At 44.6% G+C, this 27614-nt stretch overlaps 1 protein-coding gene across 7 annotated transcripts in view; it reads left to right on the top strand.

The window, feature by feature from the left end:
• CCDC148 (coiled-coil domain containing 148) overlaps positions 1–27614 on the top strand; it is a 179904-nt gene that overhangs the window by 4908 nt on the left and 147382 nt on the right. For 5 of the 7 annotated variants that reach the window (XM_069985104.1, XM_069985103.1, XM_069985102.1 and 2 more), the window contains exons 2-3: positions 10075–10134; positions 17030–17151. In XM_069985104.1, coding sequence (XP_069841205.1) covers positions 10077–10134; positions 17030–17151 — 180 coding nt within the window. In that variant the 5' untranslated portion in view covers positions 10075–10076. Of the gene's footprint in view, positions 1–10074; positions 10135–14512; positions 14590–15846; positions 15993–17029; positions 17152–27614 lie in introns of those variants that run through there. The other 2 variants (XM_069985106.1, XM_069985107.1) reach the window with 2 other exon arrangements.

Here is a 27614-nt window from a genome sequence, read left to right as displayed (position 1 = left end):
TACTTTAATAGAAATTAGGGGAGGCTCAGTATTGCTAATGCTGTGTGCAGCAGCGCTAACTGAGCAGCCCTGCAGTTCCCGACACAGCCATTGGCAGCTATGTCACATGTCAGTGCTGGCAGTCAGTGTACAAATGTTTCAATATATATATAATATTTGGAAAAAAAATTATATTAGAACTTATGTAAAAGTTTGAAGCTGCCAGGAGAGTGATGTTAGTTACTGTATGTAAGTAGATCCCTGAGGTATTACACAGCATTCACCTCTTCTCCTTCTGCAAGCACGCCTCCTTCCTGATGATTGACAGACCTGCCAGGAGAGACATCAGCACAAGCTCAGCTATAATCAAGAGGGCTGTCAATCATCAGGCAGGAGGTGTGCTTACAGAAGGAGGAGAGATGACTGCTTGACTTAAAGGGGAACTCCGCATAAGAAAAACTTGTTTTCTATTAAAAGTACATTAAAAGTTATATAGATATGTCTATACAATGTATTACTGTATCTGTGTGGTTCTGCCACACTGGTAGCTGATAGAAATCCAGGAAGGGAAAAAATGGCCTCTGTGCCAAAATTCACATTGTCTCCTGTTCCTTCTGCTCTCCCCCACTAGGAGACAAATCTTCCATGCCTCTGTCTCACATTGTGTGTGTTTGCTGAGGACAGGCTGATGATGCAGACAGGGGGCAGGGCATGATATCACAGGAGGTTTGGCTGGATCGCCCAATCCCCTGAGTGATTCACCATCTCTGACTGGCCAGAAGCAGGTGCACCACTAATTTTACTGATTGTGATGGGTGGGGGACTGTGATGATCAGCTGATGGAAAGCATTGCATTCTGGGAACTGCTCAACCAGGAAGGCCAGAAACACAACACAGAACAACCCCCCCCCCCCCCCCCCAAACAAATGGATTTTTGGTAGTTTCAAAACTGTTTCATTTTTATTAACCTCTACCTGGAGTTCCCCTTTAAGGCCCTATTCCATGGGCCGACTTAGAGGAGCAAACGAGCCCTATCAGTGCTCGTTTTCTCCTCGTTCCTCGCTCGCTACCGCCGCTATTCCACGATCAGCAGCAAGCAGGTGAGTGTGGGAGGGGCCGCGGGGAGCTGCGGGGGGACTGCACTGGTGATCGCTAGATCGTCCGGGCAGCCCATAGCATACAGCAGCGGTCTGCAGATTGTTGCTGTATGAGTCGCTTGTCTTTCAACATGTTTGAAAGACAAACGACGCAACGATCAGCCGTCATGATTGATGTTGGCTGATCGTTGCCTTCTATTCCACGTGACGATTATCAGCCGTAACGGCCAATATTAGCCAAATACGCCGATAATCGTTCTGTGGAATAGGGCCTTTAGAGCTGCTGTGTATCCCCCCAATGGCTCCAGGGACTTCATTTACATACAGCAAAGGCAGCAAAACAAGTTTACTGTCTAAATACACATCACTCAGACACAAAAATCCCATATACAATGTATACAATGGGTATTAAATGACCTACATAACACGGCCAGCAGCCTCAGGTTAAAAGAGCTGCTGACTGGTTACCTCTACGTTACATGGATATCCCAGGTCACCAATTTATATTTACTTCAGAGGAAATCAATGTAAAATGACACCTGGGAATATATGTCTGTATATATATATATATATTAGTTCTGACCCAGTTGTAGACAGAACGGGGTTGAAAATAATCCTAACTGGATTTAGGACAGTCTTCCCGTTCCTGTAGTAGATCTCCAAGGGGTGTTATAGATCTGAATGCAAAGTGACACCAAAGCAAAGAAACAAGGTAGTAAAACACTACATTAGTACAGTAAAGCTTTATTTGTATATCATAGCTTGTAATATGTAACAAAATCTTCCCAAATTTAAAAGGGGTTATCCAGTATTAAAATAGCCCAGCTACTTCCAAGCAAAAACAGCGCCACCTTTGTCCTCAGGTTGTGTGTGGTGTTACAGTTCACCTTTATTCACTTTATTGGTACCGAGCTACAAACCCACACATAAACTGAGGACAGGTAAGGTGCTGTATCTGGAAGAAAGTGACCATGTTTTCCTTAAAGGGGTATTCCAGTGGTGGGGGCGGGGAATCTTTCAGTTCAACAGATGTCAGGAAGCACCAGAGATTTCTAATTTACTTATATTTAAAAATCTCCAATCTACCAGTACTAGTATCAGCTGCTGTATGTCCTGCAGGAAGTGGTGTGTGCTTTCCAGTCTGACACAGTGCTCTCTGCTGCCACCTCTGTCCATGTCAGGAACTGTCCAGAGCAGCAGCAAACCCCCATAAAAAATACTTTCTGCAGGACATACAGCAGCTGATAAGTACCGGAAGACTTTGAGATTTTTAAACAGAAGTAAATTACAAATCTCTGCCACTTTCTGACACCAGTTGATTTGAAAGAAAAAAAAATGCTGGTGTTCCCCAGGGTGTCTGGTTGGCAGGGTCAGAAGTTTCTTTGCCTTTATTATGTCTAGTTGTCTTCTTGCGTAATACGGAAGCTAGAGAGAAGTGCGAGTCCTTGGCGCTCCTCCAGCCATATCCATAAGGAGTAATCAGCAGCTGAAGTCTCTTCACTGACTGGCAGATTTCTCAAGTGTCCTTTTATTATAGAGAACTATAGTGTGATGTGGGTCTCTGTATCTTCAGTCACTGATACCTCAGGTGTCCCAGCACCCGTGTATAGCTATATATGTATATCACTAGGAAGATCTGCTCATCTCTATGCTGCTTTCCATCTGTTCTGTGGAAAGTGCCCCTAGGCCAGATGTTATACGGATGGGAATGGGATTGGCAGCAATTTCATTCACATTTTATGTTTGTGCTTTTCTTCACATCCACCAGAAAGAGAAATCCAAGGAAAGATGGTGGCCCTGTCACCTGGTCCGGCACCGCACTTACTTATGTCCTTCCTAGCTCTTTATTAGTGATGAGAGAACAGTCCGATTCGCGAACAAATAACGAACGTACAGTAGAAGCGTATGTTTCGGTCTACGCACATGCATACAGATTATTAGGTGCAAAGTGTAAATTATGCAGTTGCGCACGTTCGCAAGTTCGAATATGTTAGAAAATGATCGTTATACGCATCCTAATCATCGAACAAATTGTTTGCGTTCAGCGAACATAAACAATTAACATCATGTTTGTACATTGTTCATGAAGATGCAGTAACTGGGAGGAGAGAGGCAGAGAAACAAGATGCCAGATCATAGCTAGGTAAGTATACACTGCTTGTGAGCTGGAAACTGACAGCACGGATAGGTTTCCTTTTATCGTTATCGGCCTCACATCCCCTGTATACACAGAAAGATGTGCGGCCATGACGATAAATTTTGAAGCCTGCTCTAAACAGACGATCATCTGGGGATCATAGCTGAGAGCAGCGGTCTGGATCTTAGGAAACCGCCGTCACCATGACAGCGAGACAGAGGGGACAAACTTCAAAAGAAAGCAACTTTGCTAATTCAACGCATTTACAAAGTTGCTTTATTTTGCATTTCCTGATGCCTAACAAAAATTAAGGTGATGGGGATACAACTTAATATATTTTGCAAATACAATCATTTATCAAACTCCTGATATGCTGCTCTTTCCCTCCCAATGTTGACAGCTTGTTATCTAGCCTCGCGATCACAACTCTGCTCTAAAAGCTGATATATATATATATACCCTGTTTCCCGGAAATAACACAGTTCCCTAATTAAATTTTGCTCACAAAGATGCGCTTATTTTCAGGGAATGTCTTATTTTTCAATGAAAAAGAAATCACATTAAAGGGTTAGTGCGGCGCTAATCATTTATTCACAAAATAACACACATTACAAAGTTATACAACTTTGTAATGTATGTTATGTTAGTGAATGGCCCCCTTCCCCATGTTTCCCCCCACCCATACTAGACCCGGAAGTGTTGGTGCATTATACTTACCGCATTCGTGTCGACCCCCGTCCGCCATCTTGGGACAATGACGTCGTCTTCAGGAGGCCGGCCGAACCGCTCCATCCGCCCCTCTGCCACGTCATCAGCTGCTCAGCCGCGATTGGCTGAGCACACTTATGCATGCTTCCAAACAAAAACTTTGCTAGGTCTTACTTTCTGGGGGGGGGGGGGGGGGTCTTATATTTAGCAATTCAGCAAAACCCTCTTCTAAGTCTTATTTTCAGGGGAAACAGGGTATATAGGGGGACATTTATGAAAGTTGTGCTAATGGTGTACGTCATGGAGAAAGGGCAGGTTCTATCCTTCTTCACGGCGTAAGGCTGGCCGTACATCCTGCTCATATGAAGGGGCGGTGGAGAGTGCAGCAAGCCTGGGAGGAGGGGTGGCCTCCTCTTTCACCTGATTTACCATGATTTACACCTGCTCGCAGGAGCGTGCTCCCCTAAGCAAAGCCGTCCAGGGAAAGGGGTGGGGCCTTATCTGGGGCTGGTGCCAGTCTTAATAAATGTCTTATAGTCTATATTTCCATATAATATATAGAAGTATAATGTATAATAGTATATATATATATATATATATATATATATATATATATATATATATATATACTATCGGTCAGTGCAGGGATGGTGCTGTATATTGTCTCCATTCTCCAACATTAACCTGACATGTTCCGATGGAGACGTGGGGTGTTACTCATGCACATTATTCTTCGTTCTGTGACGTTTCTATTGGTTTCCAGAGTTATTTCACATTGGGACGTTTTGTGTGTAATAACAATAGCGCTGGAGCTCGCCAGGTGCTTTATGCGTTATGAAGGACTCTCATATCCATCTATTATCAGATATCTTATCGTAATTGACTTCAAATCCCTAAGGCAATTAGGAACCCTAGACGCCGCTCTCAGTCCATTACATGATTCGTTGAATTGAATGTATATAGCTTTATGGACGTTGTTTCGATTAATAGGCAATTAGTAGCAATGGCCTCAGCCGAACGCAAACAGTGCAAATGGAGAAGCGGGATCTGAGAGAAAAAGAGAAAACTTGCAGACAAAGGGTAATATAATAGTCTTCCCTGGTGCTAAATGGTGACACGTCGACAAGCCACAGACCATTGTGTTTAGTCAAAAGAACACCGGGGGTATGCTGGGAGTATAATGCTGGTCATTGTTCACACACTTTCAGCATCATTCATCATTTTCGTACAGAACACCCGATCCTCTGGTTTGGAAATCACACATACCGTTCTACCATCGTCACACGACAGAAAAAGATTTGGAAACTGAAAACCATTGTGAACAAGTATCAAAACATTACAGCTTATTATGGAGGATGAGCCTCTCCCTCTAATAAGGGGGTGGGATGTCCTCTGTTCCTATGAGGGTCTAAATAGAGGAGACTTAAAGGGGTACTCCAGAGAGGAGAAAAAAAATCTTCCAGATCAACTGGTTTTAGAAAGTTATACAGATTTGTAATTTATTGCTTAGGGTGCCTTCACACCTACTGGATCCGCAGCGGATTTCACGCTGCAGATTTGCAGCGAGATCCGCAGCTGACGTCCCGCTGTGAGTATGTGCGTTAACCCCCTGCCGGCCGCAGCCCGCCGCCGAGTGCATACATTACCTGCTTGACGACGCGGCTGTATGTGAGGCTCACGGCTACGGTCCCGCTCAGCCAATCAGTGCTGCCGTGCACCGATCAGCTGAACGGGACCGGAGCCGGGAGTCTGACATGCAGCCGCGTCACCGAGCAGCTAATGTATGCTCTTGGCTGCGGGCGGCAGGGGGTTAACACACATACTCACTGCGGGATCTCAATCCCGCTGCGAGTGTGTGCTCCATAGGGATGAATGGGACTGGATCCGCAGTGCATTTCGCTGCGAATCCACAGCGTGAAATCCGCTGCAGATCCGGTAGGTGTGAAGGCACCCTTAAAATTCGGTCTTCTTGTACTTATCAGCTGCTGTATGTCTTGCAGGAGGTTGTGTATTATTTCCAGTCTGACACAGTGCTCTCTGCTGGGGTCAGGCATGATTGAAAATCACCTCCCGTCCCCTTTGTTGCAAGAGAGATAAGTCCCTCCCCATAGAGGACACATAAACACTTGGCCATGCTAAACGTTCCTGTTTATGGGGAGGATGGGGGCCGAATGAGAGCGATAACTGACGAATGAACCGATGATCGTTCAGTTATTGAAGATGTGTGGCCAGCTTAAAGGGATACTCCGGAGGGAAAAAAAGAAAATTATACAGATTTGTAAATTACTTATTTTTAAAAATCTTAAGTGTTCTGGTACTTATCAGCTACTGTATGTCACAATGACAATGACACAGTGCTCTCTGCTGCCACCTCTGTCCTTGTCAGGAATTGTCCAGAGGTTTTCTATGGAGATTTGCTGCTGATCTGGACAGTTCCTGACATGGACAGAGGTGGCAGCAGAGAGCATTGTGTCAGACTGGAAAGAATACACCATTTCCTGCAGGACATACAGCAGCTGATAAGTACTGGAAGATCTAAGATTTTTTAAATAGAAGTAAATTACAAATCGATATATCTTTCTGACGTTTATTTGAATTTTTTTTTTTATGAATGTCTTCATCCCATAAGCATCTCACTATATAGTACCTTTTTTACTACCCCCTACAGAAGTGGTTCTCTCAATTATAGTGCCATATACTGTAGAGGCTCCGTGCCTTCCCTGACAAGCAGGCTGAAAGCTATTTTATTGTTTGCCCTGCAGTGAACAGAGGATCACTGTGCAGAGACCTGACTGTGCGGAGAGTGACTGAGCATGTGTGTCCACCAGCTTCAGCTCAGAAGGTGGACATGGACATTGTTATACACTCTAAACACCCGGTGGCACCATACTATATAAGTAGATATCATATCCCTTCACTGGGTCATTTCACATCCAAACTTTGGTATTGTTATGATCCGTACAATATCTATGACTTTTATTGGTGGGACAACCCCTCGGGTATATGCAGACTACGGAATCCTGGCGGAATACCCTGGCGGCCACGCGCATCTCCGCTGCTCCCAAAGGCTTTATTCTATGGTTTGCCAGATTCCGCCGTCCGCCCGAAGAATGAGCGGGTTCATTTTTTGGGCGGACGGCGGAATCTGGCAAACAATAGATTGAAGCCTATGTGAGCAGCGGAGATGCATGCGGCCGCCAGAGTCCACGAGCGGGTGCGAGCTGCGGAATCCGCGACGGGTGTTCTGACGGGATTCCGTAGTCTGCACATACCCTTAAAAGGGGTTTTCCAAAAACAGCCACTTTCTTCCAGAGACAGCACCACTCTTGCCTCCAGTTTGGGTGCAGGTTTTGCAACTTACTTCCATTGAAGTGAATGGAGCTTAACTGCAAATCATACCTGAGCTGGAGACAAGAGTACTGCTGTCTCTGGAAGAAAGTGGCCATGTTTTTGTAGTGCTGGATTACCCCTTTAAATGCTGGGTTTAGTCTTTAGTTTATGTCTAGTAGACTATGTTTGTACCACTGTTTTTTAGCATGCAATGCAAGGTTTCAGGGCATGCTGGAACTTGTAGTTTACAACATCTAGATATGTACAGTGTGTGCAAAGCAATAACATTTGACTGTAATAGACAGAGCAAGGTCTGCAGGCAGTTACTGATGCCTGTTCATACATGAAGTGACCTCAGGTGATGATTTGTAGGCCATAAATACCTGGGATTAATGGAGGTAATCACAGACACGCTCCAGGTCAGAAGTCTTCAGGAGCACAAGCCCTGTACGCTGTATACTGAGCAGTGTGAGCCCGTGTTAGGGCCGTATTACACGGATCCATAATCGGCCAAATCAGGCTGATTCGTCCAATTATCACGCCAGGTAATAAAGACAACATTCAGGTTAAGGGTGCCTTCACACGTACCGTATCGCTGCGTTTCATGTGAAAATCAAAACTCGCATGTAAAAATCGCACCAAAAACGCAGCGATAAAAACGCAGCGATAAAAACGCAGCGATACGGTACGTGTGAAGCTACCCTAAAACAATCATCGGCTGATCGTTTCTTTCCAGACCTAAAATCATTGGGCTTTGGCTGCACATCGCTACGTGTAATAGTGACGCATGGCCGACGGCTAATGATTGAATAAACTGTTATACATTACCTCTCCACGCTTCCAGTCTTCTTCTGCCCTCCTGCTTGCTTCCCGGCGCCGTGCGCTGCAGCTTCCCCGAGCTGACAGACCACTCAGTCAATCACTGGCCGGGATTGTTGGGCCATCGATTGGCCTGTCAGCTCAGACAAGCTCTAGCACAGTTTTGGGAACTAAATAGAGGGCAGAAGAAGACCGGGAGCGTGGAGAGGTAATGTAGCAGTTTAGACCAAGGGCTGCACAGACATCACTAACGATGTCCGTGCAGCCCTTGCTAATTGATAATCAACTTGTGAAATAGGCTCAATAAACGGGCGCCAATCTAGAGGATTGACGCTTGTTTACATTATTTATCGGGCTGTGTAATAGGACCCTTAGGTCTCCATACACCATATACCCCTTAGGTCTCCATACACCATATACCCCTTAGGGTCCTATTAGACGAAGCGATTTTTAACTATAAACAATCGCAAACTAAAGCTACCTGAAATCATTCACCATGTTACACAGAACGATAGTCGTTAGTTCCGATTGTTACTACGATCGTTTTCTCCATCTGATCCCAGCAAATGAAAGAACAATGTGGAATTACGCTGAACGATTAGTGAACGATTGCGGAATTACAGTGAACAATTAACAAAGGATTTACGATGATTATAGGACTAGATCAAAAGATGCTATCAATGATACATGAACAATTTTTCGATCATTGCTGCATTAACATGAAATTATTATCGCTTTAGTTTGAACGATATAACGATTTTTCGCACGATAATCATCTTGTGTAATAAGGCCCTTAGTACAGTGGTGCCTTGGATTACGAGCATAATTCGTTCCGGGACCGCGCTTGTAATCTGAATCCACTATTAAACCAAAGCAAATTTTCCCATAAGAAATCATAGAAATGTAGACAATTGGTTACATACCCCCAAAATTATGATTTTTGTATTCTGAATAACATGTAGAATAGATGAAACAAGCAATGAGAAACAGCTAATTATGTTAGATTATTAGTTACTGTACAGTAAAGAAGCAGTGTGTATAGCTGAGTGTAAGTACAGGCACATTATGGCAGCAGTGTGTATAGCTGAGTGTGAGTGTAGGCACATTATAGCAGCAGTGTGTATAGCTGAGTGTGAGTGTAGGCACATTATAGCAGCAGTGTGTATAGCTGAGTGTAAGTGCAGGCACATTATAGCAGGAATGGAGACGATGGGAAACACAAGGGCTGACAGAGACTGCAGGGGGCATGAAGTAGGAAGGAAGGGGATCTGCCATGATTTGAAAGGTGAGGGAGACTTCCTGGGTCAGAGTGCAGAGCTGTAGACCACCTATGCAGACCATGCCCCTCCCCCACTCTCCCTCCCACCCAGTACAGGGAGCTCTTAAACCAAAGCAATGCTCTTAAACCAAATCACAATTTTGAAAAACTTTGAGCTCTTCTTCCAAAACGCTCTTAAACCAAGTTACTCTTAAACCAAGGTACCACTGTATCTGGATCCAGACTTTATGATGGCACCTGCACTAATGGTAATGATAATGAAGCCATGCTATAAGTGTTAGTTGCAGTCCCTAAAATTGGGGACAGACCTCCTAAATCCTTCTATGACCACCAGTATGTAGAAATGCAGAATAATAGTGAAACACAAACTTCCCCTTTAAATCATTGTAATCTATTCTGCATTACTGCCGCTTCTACCAGTCAGACGCATTAAAAGAATCCAGTTAATGTCTCCTCTGCTGAATATGATGACCACGTAAATATAATTGATGAGCGCACTGAATATAAGGAGGCCCAAAAATTGGTGGCGACAAAATTAATTTTCCATCTTCAAAGCCAAGTGAATATATATTCTATAGATTAAGACATAGAAATGATTGTATAGATTATATCATATAATGTGGCCGGGGCCGCTGAGGGAATGAGACCATAGATGTAGGACGACGCAGTCTTTGAAATGGTGATGATGTATGTTTTATTAATCTCTGCTCTTCTCTCACATACAGACATGACCGGAAGAGATCGGGGCCGATCATTTGTGACGGCTAACGCGAGCAGAGACAACGGTATTGTATACTTTTTCTATAGCATACTTATGTAGTGTTTTCTTGGTTGTAATATTGAAGTTTTACACTAAATTAGTCCTTTATTGTAAGATTTACATAGATTGTTGCTCAGTGGCGGATTAAATGTACCCTGGGCCCCGGGCTGTCCACCCAACCTGCCCCCCCCCCACACACAAGTCAATTCGCCCACATTATAATCCGCTACTGCGCCCCCCCCCCCCACTGTCCCCAATAAACACTGCCTGCCTCCCCTCCCTGCTGGCCCCAATAAACATAATGTTTGGTCCCTTGCTGCTACCCCCACAGAGGATGTCAGGAGAGGGGGTTGCTGATCTTATAGGAGAGGTCACAGCAGCACAGAGGATGTCAGGAGAGGAGGGTGCTGATCTTATAGGAGAGGTCCGAGCAGCACAGAGGATGTCAGGAGAAGAGGGTGCTGATCTATAGGGGAGGTCACAGCAGCACAGAGGATGTCAGGAGAGGAGGGTGCTGATCTATAGGAGAGGTCCAAGCAGCACAGAGGATGTCAGGAGAGGAGGGTGCTGGTCTTATAGGGGAGGTCGCAGCGCCCAGCAGCACAGAGGATGTCAGGAGAGGAGGGTGCTGATCTATAGGGGAGGTCCCAGCAGCACAGAGGATGTCAGGAGAGGAGGGTGCTAATCCTATAGGAGATGGTCCCCCTTTATAGATGGTCTCCCTCTTTTCCCCTCTATAGATTGTCCCCCTCTTTCCCCCCTTATAGATGGTCCCCCTCTTTCCCCCCTTATAGATGGTCCCCCTCTTTCCCCCTTTATACATGGTCCCCCTCTTTCCCCCTTTATACATGGTCCCCCTCTTTCCCCCCTTATAGATGGTCCCCCTCTTTCCCCCTTTATACATGGTCCCCCTCTTTCCCCCTCTATAGATGGTCCCCCTCTGCCCCCCTCTATAGATGGTCCCCCTCTTTCCCCCCTTTATAGATGGTCCCCCCCTCTTCTCCCCTTTATAGATGCCCCCCCCCAGTCAGTAAATAACACAAAAATAACAAAATACAACTCACCTACCCTGCGTTCCCCCATCGATCCTCTCTCCTTTTGCAGTCTCCGGCTGATGCGCGGCTGCCGGGGGTGTCCCGTCCTGCGCTCCCAGTACCGGAAGTCAGGGTCCCAGGCGGCACTAGGAGCTGTGTGATGCGCGCGCTGCCGGGGAGAGGACGGGAAAACCCCGGCAGCCGCGCATCAGCCGGAGGCAGCCGGAGACTCTTGTGACCGCAAGCGAAACAATGCTTGCGGTCACAAGAGCCTGCAGTGGCGGGGGGAAGGGGGCCTCCCGGGCGGCATTATAATGCCGCCCAAACCGCCCACATTATAATCCGCCACTGTTGTTGCTATATATCGGGATAGGAAACCTTCATTACTTCAGCCGTTGCAAAATTACAATTCCCATCATGCCTGGACAGCCAAAGCTAAAGCTGGAGGGATGAAAGGTTCCCCATCCCTACTATACTCTTTATGCTCAGACTGATTAAAGGATTTGTCCAGAGAATTATTTTTAAATGATTCTTAAGGGTAGCTTCACACACACCATATCGCAGCAGATTTGATCTAAATAACTGAAGACAGCATAAAATCTGCACCATCAAATCTGCTGCATATCTTAGGGTGCTTTCACACGTAATCCACAGCGGATTTCATGTTGCAAACTTGCAGCAAGATCTGATGCAGATCCCTGCCCTGTACACTCTATGGGCAGGCATTCAGCAGCCTGCCCCGTTAACCCCCCGCGGCCGGAGCATATACATCACCTGCTCCCCGCTCCGGCTTGCTTCGGGGCTCCTGGCGTTGTCACATCCCGCTCAGCCAATCAGTGCGCTGCAGCGGGGCCGTGCACTAATTGGACGAGCGGGACGTGCCGGGAACCCCCAAAGCAAGCCGGAGCGTGGAGAAGGTGATGTATACGCTCTGGCGGCCAGGAGGTTAAAGGGGTACTCCAGCGGGGGGCACTTTTTTTGCTGGGACCGGGGAGGAGGGGGCCGAAGGAAAAGACGTCCACTCACCTCCCCGCTTCCAGACGTGACAGAGGCGGGATCTGAGCGGACTTGAAACGGATCCCACCTCCTTCACTGAGTGGCTGAGCAGACCTGAGACATCACGTCTCGGGCCCGCGTCAGACACCCGGAAACGGCTGGGAAGCAAGCACCGGAGCGCCACGATGCGGGACCCGCCGCTGGAGCCGGGGAGGTGAGTGGACGTCTTTTCCCTCGGACACCTCCTCCCCGGTCCCAGCTAAAAAGTGCCCCCCCGCTGGAGTACCACTTTAACACGGCGGACTGCTGACATACTCACAGCAGTTTGTCTGCCCATAGAGTGTACAGGGCCGGAATCCGCAGCGGATCCGTTACGTGTGAAGGCACCCTTAAGGATATTGTCCACCTCTCAGCACATAAGAAATACCCACTCAGCTCGTTCCTTCCCAATGGATACAACTTATATCGATCCCACAAAAAACAAGCCTTCATAAATGTCTATAGCGGAAAATGAAAAATTGCGCTTAAAAGGGGAGGAGGAAGAAATGAATCCATAAAGGGTTTGTCCCATGATTAAAGGTCCCCGTACACCTTATACATTTGTCCGTCACCCATCAGTATATGGTATATGGGGCTCTCCTGATCGACCACAGACAGATGATGTTGGTGGAGATAGGGGTTGGGCATGATGGAAAATCACCTCCCGACCCCTTTGTTCCAGGAGAGATAAGTCCCTCCCCATAGAGGAGACAGGAAAACTTGGCCATGCTAAACGTTCCTGTGTATGGGGAGGACGGGGTCCGAATGGGAGAGATAACTGACAACTGATCTCTTAGCTGTCAGTTATTGATGGTATATGGCCAGCTTAAAGGAATACTCTGGAGGAAAAAAATGTCAGAAAATTGTACAGATTTGTAAGTTACTTCTATTTAAAAATCTCCATTCTTCCAGCTGCTGTATGTCCTGCAGGAAGTGGTGTATTCTTTCTAGTCTGACACGGTGCTCTCTGCTGCCACCTCTGTCAATATCAGAAGAGGTTTTCTATAGGGATTTGCTACTGGTCTGGACAGTTCCTTTCTCGGACAGAGGTGGCAGCAGAGAGCACTGTGTCAGACTGAAGAGAATACACCACTTCCTGTAGGACATATAGCAGCTGATAAGTATGGGAAGACTGGAGATTTTTAAATAGAAGAAATTTCCAAATCTGTATAACTTTCTGACTCCAGTTGATTTGATTTTTCCCTCTGAAGTACCCCTTTAAGACTAATCCCCAATGTACATGATAGCTGTTAGCCCATGTGATCACGGGGGTTAGAGTGTCGGTCACATGTGTACAGTGGCGCCCCACTCATTGTCTATGGGTGCTGCTACAGATAGCCAGGTACACTACTTAGCGGTCTTCCTGTAGGAATGGTGCCAGCTGTGTCTCCCCATTCTGGAGATGTGGTTGGTGCCAGGAGTCGGACCCCCATCATCCTGCACTTATTCCCATTCCTGTGGATCACGGGACAGCCCCTGCAAAGAGTAAAGACTGAAGTAGGTGAATGTTTGCTTAGACGCCCCCCCCCTCCGGTGCTTCTCTCCGTCTCTGGGCTGGAAGTTCTCCATATGAGCAGCCAGTTCTCACAGTGAAAGAGTGGAGATCAGTAAGTGTCACCCGCTGGCAGTGCCTGGCGTTGCTAAGCGATGGGCCAAACATATGGGGGCCGCTGCCTAGCAGAAAGCACGGGCAGCAAATTATTCATTATAGAGTCTGAAGTCCTCCATTATTATATTAACCATACAACAAGCACAGTCATATATTCAGACTGTAGATTATACAGAATACATAAGCCCTGTGTATAGAGGAGAGCCCCAGCACGGGAACAGTCTCAGCATCGGCAGCTCCTGGCACTGTGAACCTGAGTGCTATTGATCGATGGCTGCAGCCGATTCCTCCCCCAGGCCTGGAACAAGATGGAAATTTGCAACAAGTATATAAAAATAACATTGCTTTTTTTTCCGTCTTTGAACACAATCCACCTTCCCCAGCCGCCTGCCTTCACATGGAGACTTGAAAGAGCATCGCTCCTCGCAGCCAGGGTTCCGAATGGAGCCTTCTAATGATCCCTGACTCCTCACTACCCCAGTGATGTAAACTGTGTTACCATACGCACAAGCCATTACCTCGTAGAGTCAATGGGGGAGATTTATCAGACATGGTGTAAAGTGAAACTGGCTCAGCTGCCCCTAGCAACCAATCAGATTCCACCTTTCATTTTCCAAAGAGTCTGTGAGGGATGAAAGGTGGAATCTGATTGGTTGCTAGGGGCAACTGAGCCAGTTTCACTTTACACCATGTCTGATAAATCTCCCCCAATGGGTGCACAGAAAACATCTAGGCCCATATCCGCACCACAGTGAGAATGCAGTGAAGGGCCACCCACGCCATTACACAGATAGTATAGTAGGTAATAGTCACTGATCCGGCCTAGTCCAGAGGTAGGGGCATATACTAACACCTCTGCAAGGTGAAGAAAAGACACCGCACACGCTGTACTGGAGTAGTAATAAAAAGGGCGAATACCTAAAAAGGGCTAAAAAAGTTGGATACAGCCCTAGGGAGTCCTGGAAGGTATGTGCACACTAAGGAATCTCTGCCTGTGCCATAGACTCCATTCTATGATCAGGCAGATGAATGAACCTGTTCATTCTTTGGGGCGGATGGCGGAATCTGCCTGTGCGTAGAATGAAGTCTATGGCACAGGCAGAGACGCGCACGGCTGCGAGCAGGAGTAAGCTGCAGAATCCGCGGCGAGTGTGCACAGACCCTTTTGCTGTATCTATGTTTTCCCAAAATTCATAGGGCTGCTTCCACCGTCTTCAGCCACCAGTAATCAAATGCCGAACAATTGGATTTGAGTTGCATTCATCCACACATCCAGTATTACAGAGACATAGCTGCCTCCTTTCAGAAACAGCGCCACTCTTGTTCTCAGTTTGCATGTGGCATTGCAGCTCAGTTTGATTGAAGTGAATGGAGCTGAGTTGCAATACCACACGCAAGGACATGACTCCTCCACGTGTGCCCCCCCCCCCATTATCTGAAGGATAGGTGATAGGTATGTGATCACTGGGAAGCAGAGGACATGACCCCTCTACGTGCCCCCCCCTCAGTTATCTGCAGGATAGGTGACAGGCATGTGATCACAGGAGCACAGAGGACACCCCCCCAGTACCTGCTGGATAGGGGATAGTTGTGTGATCGCGGGGGGGGGGGGGTCAGAGAACACGCCCCTCTTTGTGTGCCCGCACCCCTCCTCCCCCCCCCCCCTTTTATCCGCAGGATAGGTGACAGGTGTGTTACGCCCCCGCCCCTTCGGAGCCAGTGGAGTAGAGGAACAGGATGAGAATAAAATATTCACAAAACAAGCGTTTGCACATATATTTATTCGCAGGTAACTCGTGTGCTCCACATAATAAATGTCCCCCTGTCCCCCTATGTGTTTGGGAGCATGAACTCGGCAAGGCATGCTCTGAAGTCTGAGTGCCCAAAGACTGCAAATACAGGATATGTCAGGATCAGTCATACTATGTCATGTCACTCAACTTCTCATCCAGGTTAATTTTTTATGTAAATTGTGAAGTACTGTCCAGAAGTTGACATATGTTTTATCATTGCATTATTTATGTTGGACTGATCCTGAACAATGGCCTCTGTTCCTCAGTCCCGGAGCTTCACTCAATTTTTTGTTGGCTGCTACTTGTGTCGGTGTTTGCTGGCAACCTGCCCTGATACCCTAACCAGGATCCAGCTCTCCACGACTGTAACTGCAGAACAATACGAGGACGATCATTCAGCGTAGACACCAGGGTACTCAGCTTATAGTCATGTAGATTATAGCCATATAGGAACTAACATGTAACATAAACCTGTCCCTGCATGAGTTTACACCAGAATATCTGACAATGTGTTTCGATCATTTGCCTGTCCGTAAAAACAATCTAGAGTCCATACAGTATCTTTATGGGGTATTCCAACCAAAAGCAGGTATAACCTATGAAGCACATTGCTTTATTGCCAAAATGGTGGACCCAGTTGTCTGATCCCTCCTGATGTGGAATTTATCTACCGTCCAATGGAGAGTTAAGGGGGTTGTTCACAAAAAAAAATTCTTGCAAATCAACTGGTTTCAGAAAGTGTCAATGTTAGAGATATTAAAAATCTAAAGACCTCCAGTACTTATGAGCTGCTGTATGTCCTGCAGGAAGTGGTGTATTCTCTCCAGTCTGACACAGTGCTCTCTACTGCCACCTCTGTCCATGTCAGGAACTGTTCAGAGCAGTAGTGAATCCCCATAGAAAACCTCTCCTGCTCTCCAAACTGGAAAGAATACACCACTTTCTGCAGGACATACAGCAGCTGATGAGTACTGGATGACTTAAGATTTTTTAATAGAAGAAACTTACAAATCTCTGCCACTTTCTGGCACCAGTAGATTAGTGCTGACCCCTTTCACTCCTATAGGAAAGTTTTCTAGGCATGTGTGTGACCTGTGCAGAAGTCATTGTGCATCATCTCTTAGCATCACCTATTGCAAATGACCCAATCCCATCTTATCTGTATCTCCTTTCACTGCTACCCTGACTGTGATGATCAGGATACTGCTGAAAGTTTTTGTACAAAACAGCTTATTGTTAGGCTTAGTGGCCAGAATGAAAACTGTGAGATTCCAGGATTTTATAATATAGATATTAAAATAAAAATGTAAAAATATAACATCACCAAAATTAGAAGAAAAAAAAAGTTTAATATAAAAACTATGTAAACAGTAGGTGATTTTTTAATGACACATTCCCTGTTTTATTGAACATTCTGTTTGTTTTTCTCTCTTCATCTCTTTGGATCAGGAGATTTAGTGGTTCGCATGAAGAATGGATTTGGCAGCTCTAAATACAAACCTGTTGACTACCAACAACTGCACGCACTAGCCGAAGCCAAGAAATTAGCCTCCGCAAGCATACAATTAAAGGTACAAGTGCCTCCCTGCTGTTATAGCCGATCTGCCATGTGTTTTATATCAGGAAATACACAGTACTGTTTTCTCTCCATTATTTTTCATCAGGTTTGTGATGCTCTTTTATAGCCGGAATAACATTCTTATACAGTGGGTACCAGCCGCCATCTCTGTATACACATAGGGACACATCAGTCACTGACTAGCTGGTGAGCAGTGATGCATACAGCATATCTGAGCCACCAGATGTTACAATGACTGTGCAGCGATGCAAACAGTTCTGTATTGCCACTCACTACAGTAAGAACATACACCAGGCTGGGTGCCCTTGCTGGACTCCGTCACAGCGAGCAGGGAGTCCGGAGGAGAGCAATTTGCTCTGGGAAAACAGTATATCACTGTCAGTCAAGTTTATGGCTGATACATTGGTCATGTTGTTGCTCTATGAAGGTCCCCATACACCTTATACTGTAGCTTGCAGTGGGGTCGACCATTAGTATAAGGTTTATGGGGCTCTCCTGACCATCCACCGAAAGATAATGTCAGTGGAGATGGGTGGTCGGGTGTCATTGGAAAATCACTGCCCGACCCCTTTGTCCCAGAAGAAATAAGCCACAGCCATTGGAGGATAGGAGAGATAACTGACAGTGGAACGATCATTCGGCCATCAGTTATTGAAGGTCCTACCTTTTCTGCTCTTTCGGCACTCCCCTTCCTCCATCTGCACATCTATTGCTGATAATTTCCGCAGGCAAGTGCCGGGAGGGAACAAGTTGGATTAGGCAGCTACTGGACATTAGGTGTAGGTGTGGTTTTGTTCACATGCAATGCCTGCAGCATTCACAATATTCTCTTGCCCCCTCTCGTCCATGGAAGTATCAGCACAGACAGGCAGATGGAGGAAGTGAAGCGCTGTCACTGTTGTAATTTTTTTTTTTTTTTTTGCAGAAATCAATAGTACAGGAGATTTTAAGAAACTTTGTAATTGGGTTTATTGGACAAATATGCCATTATCTGCATTCAAAAAGACTTTCCCCAGCCCCCCCCTCCTTTCTCTCATTCATTGCTTATTATCAGGAAATTTGGACTGTTTTACATCAGTCGAGCCCTGTGTAACCTATGGAGAGGGGAGGGGGGAGATTAGTCGCCAGCTGAGAGCAGAAAACAAAGGATTACACAGTGGGAGCTGTGTGAAAGCCGGTATTCAGAGGTCAGTGCTGACTTCAGAGGAGATAGCCCGGTGATGTAGCTGTAAATTAACTCTTTGTTGTCCTGTTTTGGTGCCTCATCTCCCTCCACCCCTCCCCTCTCCATAAGAGAACCATGAAGACAGGGGGGGGAGAGCTTCAAACTGTTTTTCCATGATAAAAATGCATTTTTTGGCTAATAAACCCAAAGTTTACAAAGTTTCTTAAAATCGCCTGTATTACCCAAAAGCAGTATGGAAGGTCAGTGTTGTCTCAGGTATACGTGAGATGGGCCTCAAAGGTTTTTTTGTTCACTTACATTGTATTTGTCTATAATTGTGACATCTATGAAATCTAACTAATTGCAAAGTATTGACTTACTTTTTCTGACAACTGTATTCCAATAGTCACAGATTAAAAAACCTCGAGTAGCATCTCCTGCATGAACCCACAGCCTGCGTACAAAGGTTGTATATTGTATAATACAAATCCACATGTATATGACTGCAACATCCACTGCAGAAATCCAAATTCTGCCAAATCCACATCTAAGTTAGTTGAGTATCCACAGCTCCCCACAGTCTAGAGTGGTCACGCTTAGTTGATTGAGATAATCACATATGATACTAGTTGTAGTGTCCTAGAAAACCAGGACTCCAGACCTTCCCATCCCCTTGTCCTTCATGGCGTGTCAGGACACCAGTCTATGCCAGCTGTATTAGCGTTCATCCCTTACAGAGCGCATGTCCATGTGTCAATGTCACAAGCGGTCCTGCGAGGGTCCGGCCCCAGGCTCCCGGCACACGTTGGTAATTTCATCCACTTTAGCACAGCTCACTGCTCACACCTCCTGCTTTGCAGAAATGGGAATATTTACCCATTACTCTGTCTAATCCTCAGGCAGTGATTATACCATATGCTCATAAAACCAGCATTTATAGAGCGCAAAGCCACAGTCCACTTCTATGGGAAGGAGTTAGATGGGATCATTAGAAGGAGGACACGCTATAAATACACCACAGCTTTATTTCTGCCTAAATGGACATAGTTAATAGGGGTCCATATTGTTATCATGTGTCCAGTGTTATTCACTAATTGATTGATGGATTATTACATCTGGTCTCGGCGCGCTTCATGCATTGTTTCACTATTTAACCATTGATATATCATTTAATGGAAGCAGCAGTGCATGTCCAGATATGATGACTAAATAGGATAGTCGTGCAGTGAGCAGGTAAGTGCAGGGCAGGCCGTGGGGAGCTGCGGGGAGGCTGCCCGGGTGATTCCTAGATCGTCCGGGCTGCCCATAGCAGATAGCGACAGTCTGCTGCCTCTCCTATTCCTAGTCAACATGTTGAAAGACAAACGACAGACAACAATCAGCCGACATGGTTCGTTTCAGCCAATCGTTGTCTATTACATGAGACAATTAACGGCCGTTATCGTTTAATGTAATAGGGCCTTATGTTGATTGCTTATCACACATGGCTTCCGGACTCTTTTATCCTGATCCTGCCCGTACAGACGTATCAGCAGCTCAGCCACCCATCGGTTATACTCAGAATGGTAAAGCCTTTCTTATCAATAATTTGCACTCCCCTCTCCCGTTGATGGTGCCGTGGGCCAGATAGTTAATGGCTAAATTCTCTTTATTATACTTCTTGGCTATAAAACACTTAGAAATATCCATCCATCACACGGCCACATTGAGAAAGCCCATTAAACCTGGCAGCCAAGTGATCACGACTAATGTTGTTTGTCAACAGTAAAACACGGCTTATGGTTCCCAGAGTATTGCGATACATCATTTCATGGGTATTAGCGAATACCATCTAAGTACACGTGAAAGAAAAACTTCTTCTTATAGCAATATTAGTGAGGAGAGCAGGAAAAAAAGCTTGCATCAACTAAAAGCTCTGTCTTATAGAATAATTCCATTTTCCGGATTATTATTACTACTGTAATTATTATTGACTATTCTTTTCACTGAGCTTCGTACAGTATGTGGGTGGATAAAAGCAGGCAGTGGTTTTTATTTGCTTTTTTTCGGTGCTTTATGCACAATGGTGTTTTTCAGAAAGAAGAAAGTAGTCAGGCTCAACTTATAAGTTTACATCCACTCTGTATGTGGATTCCTTTAATGGGGTAAAAAAAAAAATTCTTTCAAAAGTTATATAGATTTATAACTTACTTCTATTTTAAAATCTTAAGTCTTCCAGTACTTATCAGCTACTGAATGTCCTGCAGGAAGTGGTGTATTCTTTCCAGTATGACACAGTGCTCTCTGCTGCCACCTCTGTCCATGTCAGGAACTGTGCAGAGCAGGAAACGTTTTCTATGGGGATTTGCTCCTGCTCTGGACAGTTCCTGACATGGACAGAGGTGGCAGCAGAGAGGACTCTGTAAGACTGGAAAGAATACACCACTTCCTGCAGGACATTCAGCAGCTGATAATTACTGGAAGACCTATAATTTTACATAGCTGTAAATTGCAAATCTATATAACTTTCTCACGTCAGTTGATTTGAAATGGAAAGGTTTTTTTGCTGGAGTACCCCTTTAATCCGACATCTGATGATCCAGCACTAGTATAACCCTGTAGTAGTGTAATGTGGAATCGTACAAGACCTGATCAGAACGCACAGACTGGGTAAATCCACACAAGGCAGAATTGATGCAGATTGTATCTGAGGATTTCTGTGGGTAAAAGCCGCAGTGGATTACAGTAACAGGCATAAGGATTAGATTTTGCAGATCTCATTCACATGCTGAAGAATGTCAAATTTTTTGTAAAATCTGTAACATGTCCATTATATTGATTATATATCGACAGGGATGAAATTCGTGCTGAATCCATTAACAAAATATGCATGTAAAAATGCTGAATTTTCTGTAGGTTTACCATGAATTTGCCCAGGGAAAATCTGCTGTATGTGGACCTACTGCACCTTGTACTGTTGTCATATACAGTATTGGCTATACCAGGGATGGGTGGCCTTCAGTCCTCCAGCTGTTGTGGAACTACAATTCCCATCATGCCTGGACAAGCCAAAGCTTTGGTTCCCCATCCCTGGGCTATACATAAAGTCCCTTTTACATGCCGTGCCTCAGATGTGCCATTCCCAGGTCCCGTTCACATCAGCTGCTGTCATCTTCAGCTGCAAACCGGTACGTGCTATACCTGGCTTTTTATTTTCCTGCCCCCACCAGTCTACCTGCAGTTTCTATACTTTCATGGGACATCCCCTTTAAGCCACTTCCCCACTTGTCACATGTACTTGAAACCTTGTCTCCATTTATTCACCTTTGGCCACACAATGTTGCCGATAACCGGTAGCATCACACCCCTATTGGTAAACACATGGAGTCTTGGTTTCGGCCACATACATTCTTTAGCATGTAACATGGCCTAAAAGGGCCAGTGATCAGCCAATAAACCAGAAATTTCTTGTATAACAGCTTCAGCGTCCAGTGCTCGTTCTTTCGCGCGGTCCAGATCAGTCTAAAGGCTCAGTAAATGAGTGCTGATCAATGAGAAAGAGCTTGAACTGATTTGATGGGATTGGTTCTTTATAGAAGTTTATGTAGCCCTGTAAGCTCTGAGACTTTTCCATCGCTTCTAGTGATGGAACTACTTCATCTTTCCACATTGGATTGAGTAGATTCGATGCAAGCGGTCAACTATGGACTTTGCCCGATGAGTAGTTGAACTTCTTTTTTGAGTTTCTGTTTCTAGTTCTAAAATTGTGACATGTTTCTTTTTATGTTATATCTCAAATGATCTCAGGAATACTTGTTAAACCTATTTTATCACGTTACTAAGTTTGTAATATCTTTATATTACAAAAAAAATTTCAATAAAAATTATTGAACAAGAAGTTTATGTAGTGTACAGAAGAAGCGTACCTACACTATGCGAAACAGCTGTCACACTGCTGCACTGATTAGAAGAAGCTTGCGTCCGCTCCCATGCTCGTCCTGCTATGATGTTTTTAAGAAGAAAATGAATAAAGAATACGTTTTTAATAGTGAGTGCCCTCTACAATTTTCTCCTTTTTTGACGTCTACCTTGATACACTATATTTCCAGTAGAAGTGAGCACCCCATACGCTATACAAACCCATACCCTTAATCAAATCTATATTTTAAGAAAGTCTAATTATGTTTCAGTAGTGCTGGTGACTGTTTCTTCTTCATACACTTCAGGTTGGGTTTCTGCATGCCGGATCCTTTCTTCCCATAGGAGTTTTGCTATTTTTTTTACTCTCTTGGTCATCTGTGCTTATATTCTTTTAAAATGTTAAAGGAAACATTTATGCAAATTTGCTTCTGTAAGAAAGAAGAAAACTATCTCATACTAGCCCCCTCCAACTAGCCCATCTGCAGACAGCTGTTGCTTTGGTTTCGCGAGTACCAGCCACTTCTTTTGTTTCTGGAGGGGAGCGAATGTGCATATATTTTTCCATATAGCATTGCTTGAAAAATAAGACTCGGTAGCTGGAGAGCTGGTACTCTGTGAAAGGGAACAGATCAGAGCTGATGCTAGTTGTTATCAATGTCTGGACTCTTCATAGAAAACATAAAAATGTATAAAGTTCATTGGTATTTCAGTAAATCTATTGCTTACCAAGAGATCAGGGTCAGATCAGTTGGCTTCTGTTGCTCCATTTACATGTGCCCCAAAAACAGTGCTGTGGTACGGGATGTGATACACTTTCAGGGAGCGTCCGAGACTAATGGGATACCATGCAATACATCATGTGTGCACTACATCCGAGGAGTGTGAAACATTCGGATGTCACTGATCCCCGGGAAAGTCATTCCTGGCTGTCCACATGAGCTTGTAGCATGTTGACTACATCTGATATATAGCTGTGTTCAGCTGCAGTTGTGTACGGCCGGATCAGGCTGTCAGCAGGGTCAGTGATGTCTTTGACAGCTGCATTTCCCTAGACTTCTGTTAAGTTACTGCATTGCAGTGAATGTCTTGTAGAAAACCATGGTTGTATCTTTGTCTCTTTCAGTGGAGCTTTTCAGATTTTCCATCCAGCCTTAAAAGGGTTATCCAGCGCTACAAAAACATGGCCTCTTTTGCCCCCCTCTTGTCTCCAGGTCAGGTGCGGTTTGCAGTTAAGCTCCATTTACTTCAATGGAACTGAGTTTCAAACCCCACCCGATCTGGAGACAAGAGAGGGGGAAAAGTGGCCATGTTTTTTAGCGCTAGATAACCCCTTTAACCACCATTACAACTTCTATGGAGATAGCTACCACCAACCCTGTTTCCCCCAAAATAAGACATTCTCCGAAAATAAGGCACAGTGGAGGATTTACAGGATAGCCTAAAATAAGGCATCCCCCTGAAATAAGACATCCCCCAAATCTAAGACCCCCATTGCCACCAGGGTTATGTCTGGTTATGCTGGTTTGTTATGACAACTACTGTACAGTATATAATAAATTTTCTTTTTTTGTTGTTCAATTGTTTTTGTGAATTCTTCATAGAAAAATAAGACATCCCCTGAAAATAAGACATAGTGCATCTTTGGGAGCAAAAATTAATGTAAGAAAATGTCTTATTTTCGGGAAAAATATTTAGTAATAGATTGATAAATGTGTCCAATAGATAAATAGGTGCTCTCCAGCACAGGTAGGTGCCCCCTAAAAGGCCCCTGTCCTACCCCTTGTCCAGTCCTGGAATTGTGTATCTGATACAATATCTAATCTCATAAAGACCGGTAGTCTGGCACATACTGGCCCCCACTGTATGCCAGGAGGTCACCCTATCGCCATGCGACAAATGATTACAGCCCTCTGATACATATGGCAGGACGACTTTTACAGAAATGAAAAGGAAACCTTAGTTAAATAATAAAAAGCATAGAAGTTATTGTAGCCCCATAGCAACCAGTTCTATTCTTCACAATAAATAAAGTTTTCTTCTTGAGTTTGTGGCAGCAATACTGTCAGGCCCGGTACCTGCTGAGAAAGGAAGCGCTTTATGTAAGCTGTACATCAAAGACAGTGCGAGCTGTTCCTACATAGTTAATGGTCTCCAATATGTGAGGATCGACTGCTCTCTCATTTTACTTCTCCTTATCTTATTAGAATATTGGAAATATTAATATCCGGCGAGCACCGTAACCAGGCGAGTGTCGGAGCACCCTCTTAGAAAAACAGTCATTATTATACATCAAACAGAATAGTATTAGATTTCCTATCAGCCTTATGCACAGTGGAAATTAACAGGAAACGTTTATCAACCTGGGAGTCTATGTGCAAACCCCTCAAACAATCTTGTAGAAGCCCTGGTCCTCTAATGTGTATGGTGGCCTACCCACTCTTCCCTCAATAGTAGATGTCAGGGGAGAGAAGAATTGGACTGGTTGGTTTTACCATGCTTGACCCTTTTGTTCTTGAGGAGATAAGGTGCTGCCGGAAGTATCTGACAGCAACTTCCTCCTGTCTCTATATTTAGAATATACATAGGTGGAACAACAGAGATAGCTGTAATGCACGGCCTGATTTCTTCTTCATCAGCGCCCTGAGAGCAGCTGGGGGACAGATTTTGTTAAAACAGAATGTGTCACCTAGATTTTGCATGTTGTCTGAGCTTCGGCTCTGAACAGTTACCAGCTTTCTGAGAGACGCTTTGCAGCAGTGAACAGCGTTTAAAGAGATGCTTTACAGCAGGCATGTTAACTATAGACAAATGGGGACCCATGCTCCATGGAAAAGTGGGGACCCATGTTCCAAGGAAAAGTTTCTAGGAATGTACTGTGCCCTGTTTAGAAGGGGAAGAGGGGGCTATGATTATCACCTATTGTGAATGGTGGATCCTATGTTATCTGTATATACTGTATTACTATTTATTTTAAAGATAAGGTAGAGAATACTGAAAGTTTCCTCTATAGTACTTGTCATGTCATCCCTGTTCATTCCTCAGCTCGGTCCTTTGCCCATAAAGTATGGCCCAGACTGCGCTTTTGACTTTGTCAGTGCCCAAATTGTATATTTCCTTTGCACCCGTCCATCACCAGTCTTATTCTAGCACTTGCTGTGTGGTGATTGACAGTTTTCACCACACCCATCTGGTTTCTTCTGCTAGCCTAGTGTTGGGCTGCAGATAGTTTAGACTGAGTAGTAATGGACAGTTGCCTTTGCCATGCATCTCTATTCTCTGCCAGTCTCTGCTCTGTGTGGTTTGGATGTCAGAGGGCTGGTCCTATCACTCCTGGACCAGGATTCCATCTCATAAAAACTTCACTTGTGCTCTGGAACCTTGCATGCCATAGTCTCCTGTAGTTTGAGCTGCTTTTCATATTGGATTGCCTTGCTTGGAATTGTACTGTTCTGTTATCTCTGGTCAGACCTGCATCTGACCCTTCTTTATTGTGTTTGTCCATCTTGTCTTGTTCTGTGTTTTACTTACCCAGCTTAGGGACCATTGCCCAGTTTTCACTTGCGGCTCATCACAAGACCGGAAAGTAGGCAGGAAAAGCCTTGGGTGGGCCTAGCGCTAGGGCTCGCACTGTCTATCCGTCCCTGTATTTCATCTTACCTTACAAGAAAACAGTAAAAAAAAAAATCTTTCAAATTAACTGGTGTTAGAAAGTGCCAGAGATTTTAAATTCACTTCTAATAAAATATTTCCAGTCTTCTAGTACTTATCAGCTTCTGAATGTCCTGCAGGAAGGGCTGGCACACTGCTCTCTGCTTTCACCTCGGTCCATGACAGGAACTGTCCAGAGCAGCAGCAAATCCCCATAGAAAACGTCTCCTGCTTTGGACAGTTCCTGACATGGACAGAGGTGGCAGTAGAGAGCACTCAGGACATTGAGCAGCTGAAAAGTACTGGAAGACATTGAGATTTTTTAATAGAAGTAAATTACAAATCTCTGGAACTTCCTGGCACCGATTGATTTGAAAAAGAAAAAAAATTGCTGGTGTACCCCTTTAACATAAAACATTTGATACATTCCCATTAAAGAGCAGAGTTTATCTTTTCTACTCTTCACTGTACTTATAGATAAAGTAGCCTAGGTCTCTCCTCTTGTTGCTTCACATGCTTTATCGCTAGAGACAGAAACTGGAGAAGGAGACTCACTGGAAAATACATATAATACACAAACCTATATAGTACATAAGAGAATTACAGACTGGAAGGACATCATGGTTGGTGCTGTTAGTATATATCTATTTTTTTTAGCTTTATTGTCTCTTTAAATTCCACTGGGTAGAGAAGAACCTTGTCTTATTAACATATATGAATGAGGTCATACTGTCCTCGTTCTGTCTGATATTATTTCTCTTCAAAGGAATTGAGGATTCCTGAATAGGAAAGTGAACTCAGAATTAAGTGATTGAAGAGACAGGAGACTTGGGTCCTGAGTCGCAGCGGTAACCTTGCAGTATAATTGGCGATCACAGTAATTAGTGATGTCTCTCACATCGGGCCAGCAGCCAGTTATAGTAAACATGATTTCCTGAGGGTTTTCTGTCCATCGTCTTATCTGCAGCAATTATCCTCCACATCCTCAGCAAATGTCAGGCCTCTATATAGGGGCAGCCGGGATGTATAATATTCCTGCAGGACAGGGCTAATGTATACAAGCATCTATTTTTTACTTTCTTGCACAGTTCACGTCTTTATACATATTTACACTACATACATTTACATTTTTATATGTTACTGAAAAGTTATGTATAAGGAGAGATCTATCGATGAAGCAAAGCGAGATGGGGAGAAACTATATGACTATAAGACTTATTCCTGGCCTTGGTTAATCTGGAATATTACAACATTTTAGAATAAATGAAAGTTCTTTGGAATAAGTTTATTGTGAGCAGACGCCGTGCTGCTCACCTCCGTCATCCCTAGTGTGAACATGGGTGGATGCTGTCTTGGCCTAATTTATACATTCTGGTTAAAGTCCTGCATCTTCTGGAGTGAATTCTACCAGCACCTTAACAGTTAACTCCTTACCTTGCCAGTGATTGACAGCCCTATCCTCATGTCTTAGCTATTGTCTGTTTGCCCCAATCTCCTCTGAGACCGGGACCTGGCCTCCTTTTATCTATCCTGGCTTATTGGTTTTCTGACTTTGCTTTGTGTCCCTGACTATGTATTTGTCTTCTGACTTGGTCTGTATATTTGTCCTCTGATTTTTTGACTCGGTTTTGCCTCATTGACTTCATGTGTGTTTTTGTTCTTGTCTCGTAATTGTCTTAAGTTTGTCTCGTATTTGTCTTGTGTCCGGTTCCACCTATATTAGAGTAGGGGACATCTTCAAG

This window comes from Dendropsophus ebraccatus, chromosome 9 (genome assembly GCF_027789765.1).
Source record: "Dendropsophus ebraccatus isolate aDenEbr1 chromosome 9, aDenEbr1.pat, whole genome shotgun sequence".
NCBI lineage: Eukaryota > Metazoa > Chordata > Amphibia > Anura > Hylidae > Dendropsophus > Dendropsophus ebraccatus.
The sequence above is the reverse complement of the archived record's forward strand: the minus strand, read 5'-3'. Positions and strand labels throughout refer to the sequence as shown.